We start from the raw sequence: 12,214 nt of genomic DNA on the forward strand, positions 1-12,214 counted from the left end.
TATTATTCTTTCTGGCTTTCATTCTTTTCATTGCATTTTTAAAATTGCTTCAATAGCTCTCTTTTTTCCTTCCTTTTTTGGAGGCTTTCTTATATGAAAGTCCCTTTTTTCCCCTCCTACCTCCCTCTGACCAATTGAAAAGAAAAACAAAATCCTTTTCAGTAGACATGCATAATTAAAACAAAACAAATTCCCACATTTCCTGTATCCAAAAATATTTTTCATTTTGAGTCCATCACTTCTCTGACAGGAAATAGCATGCTTCCTTATTGATCCTCTGGAATCTTGATAAGTCATTGAAATGATCAGAATTTTAAATCTTTTAAAATAACATTTATCTACCTTAATTAAGGAAATAAATTTAAATATTTTTGTGTTTGAGGAAAGAATTTTCATATGAGGGAGAAAATAAAACTTAAAGACAGATTGCACTATTATTTGGAGGCCTTTGTATTCCTGCTGAACCCACATAATAACAGTGCAGTGTTTGATATTTTAATCTATGATTTCAAATTGATTTATAATTACCACTCTCAGGTAATACATTTTCGTGATTAAAAATGGTTCTTCTGAGGTTGACACTTGCTGAGGATAACTGCTCAGTCAAAACCAAACTTGCTTTAGTTTTTTATAAAAGTTTCTCCATGACTCTTGGTTCTAGAAGAGTACACAGAGAAAATACAATCTCTGGCATTTCTTACCATACTGGAAAGGCTTCAGGTAGTAACCCAATATGGGCTGTCTGAGGACCAACCTAGTTAAATTTGAAGGCGTTTATCAACAAATTTGACCACAGTGTGATTAATTTCTCTGCCAAAGCAATTCAGATATTGAGGTGAGTTGTGTGCACTGATGAAACCATGAATATTTGAAGTATTTAAACAAGTTAACTTGGGCATAGATAATCATTACAAATAATAGGTACATTCAGTTGATGATTAATAAGTATTTTTTCCTTGAAAATGTCAGTGTCAATGATAATATCTTTCAGATGTTGAGAGTTAAAAGTAAAATGATACAGCAATTTTAAAAAAATGTTTTTCTACCTAGAACTTATTTCCTGTTCGAAATAAAAATTTTAAGAAAAAGAAGAAAAGTAAACCAAAAATGCCTTCTAAAAAAACCACAGAAGAAAACAAAAAAACTAGGATAAAATCCTATGACTATGAAGCGTGGGGAAAACTTGATGTGGTAAGTTACTTTAGTCACATGCTCCTTGATATACAAATACTATTTTGCTGGTGACTACCAACAATCTTTGATCAGGTAGAAGAGCTTTAAGAGTTTCTATATAATCTTTATTATAGATTATTTCATGGTAAAATAAAACCTCAACTTGCTGTGGTTAATGAGCTCTTTTTTTTCTCCTTATGAATCACTTCTAAGAAAAAGGCAAATCGAGTAAATTAAGCCAATATTAGGGATCTATTTAAAAGTCAAATAATTTCTTGTGCAGCAAGATAACTGTATACATATATACATATATTGGATTTAACATGTATTGAAGAAAGAGGGAAAAATTTGGAACAAAAGGTTTTGCAAGGGTCAATGTTGGAAAAATTACCCATGCATATGTTTTATAAATAAAAAGCTTTAATTTAAAAAAAAAAAAAAGTGAAATCAGTATGTATTCTGATATCAGTATCCATTTCCCCAATTTCTTATGTGTTTTACCTATAGAGGACTATACAAGGAGGCTTGAAAAACTGAGGCTTTCACTTTAGAGAGATTTCAACTATATTGAAATAAAAAGATGTTCTAGTTCTTCTTTAATTCAAAATTATTTAGAAACCTATTTCCAGAGTTTACTATTTGAGGTTCTGCTATTATATATTCCTATATTTTTCTTTTTATAAATTAATTGCCAGATTAGCTATGATAATGCATTTCTAAGACTAGTATATAATTTTTGTTAGGATTTTTCCCCTAAGGTTTTTATTTATTTATAGAATTGTTAAAAGTGACCCAAAAAATACATAAGGTAACTTCATGTTACCTTTTTGAGTAACTTATTATAGCAGATTTATTTTAAAATAATAAATTCTTTAAGCAATTTTGATGGATGCAATATCAAAAATATACTGCTTTATCTACATTTTTAATATCTTAGCCTTAAAAACTGGTTGGTTAAGGCAAAATCATTTTTCTCCCTAAAGTTATCCCTCTTCCTAATTCTTCTGTTTCTATTGAGGACACTGCCATTCTTCCAAGTTAAGTCGTTTTCAGTTCTGTCAGACGCTTTGTGAGCCCATTTAAGATTTGCTTGGTAAAGATACTGGTATGGTTTGCCATTTTCTTCTCTAGCTAATTTTTCAGATGAGAAATATGACATTAACAGGGTTAAGTGAGATGCCAAGGGTCACACAGTTAATAAGCATCAGACCAGATTTAAACTCAGTAAGGTGAACTTAAATGACTCTGGGACCAGTGTACTATATGTATGTGTGTGTGTGTGTGTGTGTGTGTATACTATATGTACTATAGTGCCACTTAGCTGCTCTATTATAGTTACTCAGATTTATAACCCAAGAGTTACTCTTGATTTTTAATTCTCACTCTATTTTCACTTTCCCTTTTATACAATCAGTTGCCAAAGTTGTTGATTCTCCACAATATCTTTTCTATCTACTAGCCTTATTTGTCTTATTCACATCACGGTCACCTTAGTCTAGGCCCTTATCACCTCTTACTTGGTTCCTCCCTTCATCTAGTACTTCTTTCCAATCCATCTTCTATATAGCTTCTAAATTGACCTTCCTGAAAGAAAAGTCTGATCTTGTCACTCCTACTCCAGACACATCTTGCCTTAGGGTAAAATTTAAATTTCTCTGTTTGCTATTTAAAGTCCTGAACTATCTGGTTTACCTATATCTTTACAGACTACTTACTCATTACTCCTTTTATACTACATGCTACAGCTAAACTGTTCTCCTTGCTGTTCTCCATCTTGGTTGGTTGTTGTCCTTTGTACTTGAAGAGGACCAAAATTACATCCCTGTGTAAGAGTCAAGTTATGGTGTGGCCAACTGTAATGGATCAGACCAATACGAGCTCAGAATGCTCTGCCACGGGTTGAATATACAGAGACCCCATGAACATTTGGGACAGCTTCTCTAATTTTGCATATCTTATATTTCTTTTGGGTTAATTCAGTTTTGTTTTACTCATATAGCACCTTCTTTGATAAGGGCGCACCATGTTAGGTGGTCCTGTGCCAGAATTTCCCATGTCATACAATCAGTTCATTCAATATGTTCTCCATATGTAGTGTTCTATCTTCCATCTCTGCTTTTCCACCTGCTACCCAACTTTGAGATGCCTTCTCTAGCTTTATTGCTTGGAATCCTTAGCTCCCTTCATGGCTAAGTTCAAATGCTACCATCTTAAAGGAGTCTTGCCTGTCTTCCCCAGTTGTTAGTCTCATCTTCTGTCTTGTCCCCCATCACTATTTTGTGTGTGTGTATTTTATATGTTCTATATTTATCTATAACATGTTGTGTTCCCCAAATAGAATGCAAACTCCTAGAGAGCAGGGACAGTTCTGAAGTTTGTATTCATACATCCAACAATTGGCACAGCATGTGTTGTGTTGTTTGTATGTAGCAACAAGGTGCCCATTAGTGGGACTCATTAATTTGAAGTGGACTCATTCTGTACTATTTTGAAATTATCCCTGTGAAACATTTGACAATTTAATAGTAGAGCCAAAAAGGCCAATACCGGTAAATCAGGATGGAGAATTACTAGAAATTGAAACTAGATCAGAAAAAAGGGATAAAGAGGTTTTTTGTTTTTGTTGTTTTTAATGATATCTTTGCTGCTGCTGCCTTTTTTTTGGGGGGGGGGGTTTCTTTTTTTATTAAAGCTTTTTATTTACAAAACATATGCATGGGTAATTTTTCAACACTGACCCTTGCAAAACTTTCTGTTCCAAATTTTTCCCTCCAGTCCCTTCCCTAAATGGCAGGTAGTCCAATACATGCTAAATATGTTGAAATATGTTTATATATTCATACAATTATCTTGCTGCACAAGAAAAATCGGATCAAGAAAGAAAAAAAAACTGAGAAAAGAAAACAAGCAAGCAAATCTCAACAGAAAGCGTGAAAATGCTATGTTGTGGTCCACACTCAGTTTCCATAGTCCTCTCTCTGGGTGTATATGGCTCTCTTCATCACTGGACAATTGGAACTGGTTTGAATCATCTCATTGTTAAAGAGAGCCACGTCCATCAGAATTGATCATCGTATTGTCTTATTGTTGCCATGTATAATGATCTCCTGGTTCTGCTCATTTCACTTAGCATCAGTTCATGTAAGTCTCTCCAGGCCTCTCTGAAATCATCCCGTTAGTCATTTCTTACAGAACAATAATATTCCATAACATTCATATACCATAATTTATTCAGCTATTCTCCAATTGATGGGTATCCCTTCAGTTTCCAGTTTCTAGCTACTACAAAAAGGGCTGCCACAAACAGTTTTTGCACATTTGGGTCCCTTTCCCTCCTTTAAGAATTCTTTGGGACATCCAAGTCCAGTAGAAACACTGCTGAATCAAAGGGTATGCCCAGTTTGATAACTTTTTGAGCATAGTTCCAAATTGTTCTCCAAAATGGTTGGATCCATTCACAGTTCCACATTCCACGTATCAGTGTCCCAGTTTTCCCAAATCCCCTCCAACATTCCTTTTCTTTTCCTGTCATTTTAGCCAACCTGACAGGTGTATAGTGGTATCTCTGTTGTCTTAATTTGCATTTCTTTGATCAACAGTGACTTAAAGCATCTTTTCATATGACTAGAAATAGTTTCAGTTTCATCATCTGAAAATTGTCTATTCATATCTTTTGACCAGTTGGAGAATGGCTTGAATTCTTATAAATTTGAGTTAATTATATATTTTGGAAATGAGGCCTTTATCAGAACCTTTGAATGTAAAAATGTTTTTCCAGTTTTTCGCTTCCCTTCTAATCTTGTCTGCATTAGTTTTGTTTGTACAAGAACTTTTAAACTTAATATAATCAAAATTATCTATTTTGTGATCAGTAATGATCTCTAGATCAGTGGTCCTCAAAGTGTAGTCCAAAGAATTGTTGGGTTCTCTGAAACCCTTTCAGAGGGTCTACAAATTCAAAATTATTTTTTTATTTCTAATATAGTAAGTAGCTATAAATATAACCCATGTGAACAAAAACTCTTTGAACAGATAGATCCTCAATAGTTTTTTAACAACATGAAGATACTGAAAACAAAGGTTTGAGAACCACTGCTCTAGATCTTCTTTGGTCACAAATTCCTTCCTTCACAGAAGTGAGGTAAACTATCCTATAATAGCATTCTTTATATCTAGATCATGAACTCATTTCGACCTTTTCTTGGTGTATGGTGTTAGTTGTGGGTCAATGTCTAGTTTCTGCTATACTAGTTTCCAATTTTTCCAGCAGTTTTTGTCAAATAGTGAATTCTTATCCCAAAAGCTGGGGTCTTTGGGTTTGTCAAACACTAGATTACTATAGTCATTGACTATTTTGTCCTGTGAATCTAACCTATTCCACTGATCAACTAGTCTGTTTCTTAGCCAGTACCAAATGGTTTTGATGTCCACTACTGGGATAAAGAATTTTAAAATGGAACACTATTATTGAATCAGCTAAATTTTAGGATCAATAATGTGAAGGAGGAAAAGGGAGGCTAGAATCAGGGGATAATGAACTCCAGGTCACTGTGAGAATAAATAGGTTTTGGAGGATTGTAGTAGAAGAGATTTTAAGGCTTAAAATATCTGCTTTTTGCTGATAACAAGAAAGAAACTTCCAAGACTCTTGTGCAAACAGAGATGCTATTGGTACTCCTGGGGTAGGCTGGCTGCTAGGAATTCAGAAGGATTAGCACCTACATGGATTTTTACATACTGGAAACAGCAGAGTTGCTCCCAGGTTTAGGGAAAGACTAGGCCAGAAGGGAGAATTGAGAAGATTATTCCTGTGATCCCTTTTATCACCTTTCAAAAGAGATGACTAGAATTTATGCCTCAAGCAGAAGCTTTGGGGAACATCACTGAATAATGGGCTCTATAGCATTTCACAGAACCAGATAAGGGGAATGTTGTGTCGCCATGGGCCCTTTTTCCTCTCTAATACTTGAGCTCAGCATTGAAGTTTGGAAAGAAGCTTTCTGGTTTGTTTAATGATATGTTATCTTCTTTGATTTTCTTTTTCTTTTTAAGGTGGGGGAAATTTTTGGTTCAGGATTTTGGAAATGAAACTGTTTCAGGTGATGTTGAATTCCAAGGTGTGAACTTAGACCCAAACCAAGGGCTGCTAGGTAGAGTGAAGTAAAGTACATGAGATTTGAAGAGGTTGATGAACTGGTAGAGCAGTGGGAAATTGGATTTCTTATTGAAGTTGCCATGAGAAGGATGGACATGATTCATGAGAGCAATATGCATCTATCCAGACTGTCGTGTAGAGATAGTCTAATTTTCAAAGGAGAGGAAGTTGCTGAGTAAATAGTGTCAGAGGGAAAAATCATGTAAGGAAACTGAGGCCATTTGAGGTTAAGTTAAATAGCCTGTTCAAAGTTACACAAACCATTTAGAAGCAAAACTAGAAATTAGATCTTAGGACTCCCATTCCTATATTTGTTGTATCACTTAACTATAAGTTATTATTTTAGCCTATTTTTTGGAGAAGTTATTTTAGTCTTTTTCAATTCGAGATTTTAAACTCTTTATTCATATTTGTAAAGGGCAGTATAAAATGGCAATTAGAGAACTAGCCTCAGAATTCAAGCCCCACCTCTGACATGCTGGATGTATTTCTTTGAATGAGTCACTTAACTTAGTAATAACTGAGGCAATTCTTAGGCTATAATGTGCAGAGCAATTACTGATCTGCATTGGTTAAAGAGTTTCATTTCTAGAAAGATGCATCTTTGCACATATTTGTTCCAAAGGGAAAAATATTTTATATATACAGTTTTGAGACCCAGAAAGCAGGCATTTATGACTTGAATTTCAAATCTAGCAGTTGCTTTCTTTTTTGCTATATCATTAGGCCTGTAAGTGAATCAGGAAAAACAGAAATATAGTAATTTTTACTTTAGTTTTGATGGATTCTAAGACAAACTAGAAAATATATTACCTTTTTTCAAAAGATATAGACACACCTATTAAGATATAGATGTCCACACCCAGGATACAGTACAGCTTTATTATTGCCTCTTAGGAAATATCGATATAATGACATCAGGAAAGATCAAAAGGGACTAGGATGTGCCAAAATTGAGATGTCAGTGAAAGTAATGATTTTAAGAGGTAGAAAAGAATCAGGAACTCTTTATTCTAGTCCCAGCTCTGCAATGTTGAAATGTTACTTCATCTCCTAGGACCTGTTTGCTCATTTGTAAATGAAATAAATTAGACCAGCGAGTCTTCAGGCCATTTTCAACTCTGAGGTTCTAAGATTCTATAAATCATAAGATGTAGCATGTTAACTCTTCAGGGCAGATTAGAAAAATACTTGAACTATTCAGTGTAGAAAGGCAAAGGTTGAAAGTAAAAATGAAGGAATATATATTTGTACCAAATCTGGAAATTACAGAATGATGGTATACCTTTTGACTGAAGAAGTCTTTTTTTTTTTTTGTATTGTAAATAGTATTTAATTTTTTCTAATTACATATAAAGGTAATTTTCAGCATTCACTTTTTATAAGATTTTGAGCTCTCTTTCCCAATTTGGCAAGCAATCTGATATAGATTATACATATGCAGTCATGTTAAAACTTTTTCCATGTAAGTCATTTTATGAAAGAAGAAACAGAACAAAAGGGGTAAAAAACCCAAAAGAAACCCCCTCCCCCTTAAAATATGAGAATAGTATGCATTCAGATTAGTTTTTTCTCTGGAATTGTCTTGGATCATATTGCTGAGAAGAATGAAGTCATTTACAATTGAACATGCATAGTCCTGCTTTTACTGTGTACTATGTTCTCTTAGTTCTGCTGTCTTCACTCACTATCAGTTCATGTCTTCACAGGTTTTTCTGAAATCTGGCTGCTCATCATTTTTTTTGTTAATTTTTTTTAAACATTTTTTATTTAAGTTTTGAGTTATAAATTCTTTCCTCACTCTCTTTCCCCCTTCCTGAGATGATAAGCAATTAGATAGTGGTTATACATATGCGATTATATAAAACATTTTTATATTAGTCATTTTATACAAGAAGAATCAAATATAAAGGGAAAAAAATGAAAGAGAAAGTTTAAAAAATAACATGCTTCTATCCATATTCAATCAATATTAATTATTTTTCTGGAGCTGAATAGTATGTCTTTGGAGGCAGATAGTTTGGTGTTTATCATTTTTTATGTGGCACAATAGTATTCTATTACATTCATATACCACATCTTGTTCAACCATTCCCCAATTGATGGTCATTCCTTCAGTTTCCAACTCTTAGCCACCACAAGAGGAGTTGCTGTAAATATTTTCTTTTCATTTAAGTCTTTTTCCCTTTAGGATCCAGACCTTTTAGTGGTATTGCTTAATTAAAGGGTATGCACAATTTGTCCTTTAGGCATAGTTCTAAATTATTCTATGGGAAAATCTTAAGGACAAATTAAAAAGTTACAACTTCATTCAATGAATAGCAAAAAATAACCCTAGTTAGAAGAGCAAAATGTAGTTTAAAAAAAAATGGGTTGAGAAAAATTTATGAATGAGGCAAATGGCTACTAAAAGTACCTTATTCTCTTTATGGCAACAATACTGGGTTTAGATGAACCATCTTTCTGCTAATTTTGCAATTCTGATTTTTCCTCTTAATAGACATGCCATATAATAGTAAGTAGTATTATTTTTAAACAAATCAGATTCTTTTATCTTTAGGAAATCTAAGACCGGCATTCATTTCGTTGTTTGAACATGACTAATGCCTAATGACTAGCTAGATCTGTGGTTTGCTGTGATTTCATGCATTTGTTTGACACTGTGAGCTAGTCTCTCAAAGACTTTCGTATTTTTTCTGATTTTTATCTGCTAGCATATTGTATAGAATGTATTCATAGTTATGATTGTTTCTTTTTTTGCTGTGTAAAAGACTTTTTAGTTAAAAGTTGGTAATAATTATAGTAGTTGACATTTATATAAAGTTTTCAAAAGATTGTATATTATAGCATCTCATTTGGTTTTTAAAACTACCCTCATAGACAGGGACTATTATTCCCATGTTGACAGTTTGAAGTCTTGTATTTCTTTACAAATCATGGCTCATATGAATATACATTTTTTTCAGAATTATGTTTGTTTACAGGGCAGTTTGCAGGGCAAGTTTCAATCTTGGTATCAAGAACTTTATAAGATAGGCAAAATCAAATAACATAAAAATCAGAGTCTCTCCAAGGTATTACTTTGATATTATAGAACAGAATGCAAAATGTTGTCTTAAGATTTCTCAATACTTATAGAACAAGATACAGCACACTATTTTTTAAGTTTCCTAGCTAAACAGCTAGGAATATTCCCCTTCCTTTTTCTAATATAGGTATGTACAATATCTATGTAGTACATACTTATCTTGACTAGTATAGTCAATTTTAGATTAGTTTCATTTTACTCATAATAGTGACCAGACTAGTAAATGTTGGAAGCAGGATATGACTCATTTCTCTTCTGTCTCCAAATCCTGCCTCCTCAATTATTTTAGCCTTTTGTTGATGCTTGTTGTACATTTTAGTTAAGGTAGCATTTTTATAGCATCCCTAATTTATGACATGTCATTTGCATGAGTCTTCTGAGAGCATAGTTATTGATATAAAGCTATTCTTGAATAGTGATCCCAGTGAATTTTGCTAATATAACCTGCTGTGTCATGTTTCATCATTCTGATGTACTAAGTAATAATGTAATTATTTTTCCTTTAAGTAATACTTATATTGTGAAAATTAATATATACCCTTTGTGATTTCAGGACACAATACTTGAAGAGCTTGATAAAGAAGACAGTACTCATGATTCAGTATCTGCAGAATCAGATTCAGAAGAAGAAGGGATTCACATAGATTCACAAAAGGCTCTTGCTGAGAAAGAAAAGGTACCACAAAGTAGTACACTTTACTGTGTCAATAGGAGCGAAGGTTTAGATCTGGAAGAGATCTTAGATGCCATCCTACTCCCTCATTTTCCAGATAAGGAATTACATAGATAGTAAGTGATAGAGCTGCAATATGTATCTACTAATTTTGGTCTCAATCCAGCATTCTTTTTAGTTTACTGTCACTTTGTAATTCAGTGTACATTCACTTTGAATATCTCCCCTTTAACCCCTTTGCCCCTCCACGAAGGTGTAATATTGTATCCTTTAGGAATCACTGCAACATGGCATTGTTTTGTCCTTCCTTTCTGCTACCAAGAACTTATGCATTGGTGCCCCCAGCAGCATAAGGTTTCTGAACCTGGAGCCTGTAAAATTTTTTAAAAATATTTTGATAGCTATATTTTAATAAAATTGTTTTGCTTTGTGATCCTCTGTGTTGTACACATTGACGAACATTCTCAGAAAGGATCTATTGGTTTTGCCAGATGGCTATAGGGAATCAGTGACACAAAAAAGGTTTAAGCTAGGATGAAGGGCCACATATCCTCATGATTGTGATTCTAGGTAGGAGCCTTGCAGATGAATCTGGCAGACCCACTAATAGCCTGTAGGGATCAAAGAAAATATTGGATGAAGCAAAGGGAAAGTTACTTTGTCCAGTTCAAAGTTTTATTTTGATACCTTTCTTTTCCTTGTCTAGTTGTCATCCCTCATGTCTCTCAGAGTTCCTGTTGTCAAGTAGAAGGAGAGTAGGTCTATTTTCCAACAAGTCCCGCCCTGGGAATAGTATGGCTTGTGACAGGAAAAGAGTTGTAGTAAGACTTGAGCTTGCAGACTAGCTATTTTTTGTTTCTTTTTTTCCTAGGCTCAGTGGTGAAATTAATGCAAGGAAGATGTTTGTAGATGTACTGACAAAAAAATTGCTGTGAAATTGTTCCATTGTCATGAAAACTGATCAATATTATGCTTTTTCAGGGAAATAAATACTTTCAACAAGGAAAATACGATGAAGCAATTGACTGTTACACAAAAGGAATGGCTGCAGATCCATATAATCCAGTTTTACCAACAAATAGAGCATCAGCATTTTTTAGAATGAAAAAGTAAGATAGATTTGTATGCTTATACATATATTATTTTATCTCATACTACATTTATTTTGCAGTATTGCATATTTGTGCAGGGACTATTTCTTTATTATCTCTCCCTGTGTTTATCAATGGTTATTTAATAATTGAATACATAAAAGTCTATTTTACCATTTATTGGGTAAGTTTCTGAAAGATTTTTGAATGTATTGAATTTTACTCATAACAGCTTCAAGTTGACACACTTTCATCATTTAAAACATTTTGTATATTATATGTAGTTGGCTACATAAGAAAGGAATGATTTTCTCTTATTTAGTTTAAATAGAAAATTATACTTCCTGTAAGGTCTTTTAAAAACAAAATCCACGTAAATATTTTTAAAGGTTAATTTAATGTTGAAGCAAAATAGGAGTCAGTTTGGAGTGTTGGATTTGCATTTAGGGCCTGGATTCAGCTCCCAGCTCTGGCTCTGTTTTGTGTGTATATTATGTAACCATTTAACCTCTTTGGGGCTGGTCTCACTTTACTCATTTTTAAAATGAGAAGAGTTGAACTAGGTAAGCTTCAAGGTACCCTCCAGCTCTAAGTCTGTGATTGTAAACATATAAGCCTGGTATCTATAACAATAATATGCTCCATTATTTACTAGTTATAATGGAAAAACAAACAGTATAAATGGCATTATAATTAGGGATAATTATTTTTTGGCAGTAGGAGTGAATTTTAGTCATTGGTTATCCACTTGAAGAACTTGTTAATAGTTTAACGAGAGATAATTTTTAAGGAGAAAAAAAGAGATGATACTTTTTGGTTATGTAAAAATGCTATCTTATCAGATAGCATCTTGTGTTCCAGTCTTATTCTATTAGATTATCTCTGTTAGCTCAAGAAAAAGCAGTTGAGATTAAACTCTTGGGATTCCATGAAAAGAACAAAGGAAGAAAAAAACTTTTTGACCCCACAATAGTGGGATTTCAAGGAATTCATGGGTTTGAATACTCCAATACTTAATTCTCTTAAGCAATGCA

The 12,214-nt window shown here is 33.4% G+C and overlaps 1 protein-coding gene across 3 annotated transcripts in view; it reads left to right on the forward strand.

Annotated features, from left to right (window-relative positions):
- RPAP3 (RNA polymerase II associated protein 3) overlaps window positions 1-12,214 on the forward strand; it is a 62,320-nt gene that overhangs the window by 3,685 nt on the left and 46,421 nt on the right. For 2 of the 3 annotated variants that reach the window (XM_031938055.1, XM_031938056.1), the window contains exons 3-5: window positions 1,051-1,191; window positions 9,970-10,092; window positions 11,071-11,198. In XM_031938055.1, the coding sequence (XP_031793915.1) occupies window positions 1,051-1,191; window positions 9,970-10,092; window positions 11,071-11,198 (392 nt within the window). The remainder of the gene's footprint in view (window positions 1-1,050; window positions 1,192-9,969; window positions 10,093-11,070; window positions 11,199-12,214) is intronic. The other variant, XM_031938057.1, reaches the window with a different exon arrangement.

Source organism: Sarcophilus harrisii, chromosome 5 (genome assembly GCF_902635505.1).
Source record: "Sarcophilus harrisii chromosome 5, mSarHar1.11, whole genome shotgun sequence".
Taxonomy (NCBI): domain Eukaryota; kingdom Metazoa; phylum Chordata; class Mammalia; order Dasyuromorphia; family Dasyuridae; genus Sarcophilus; species Sarcophilus harrisii.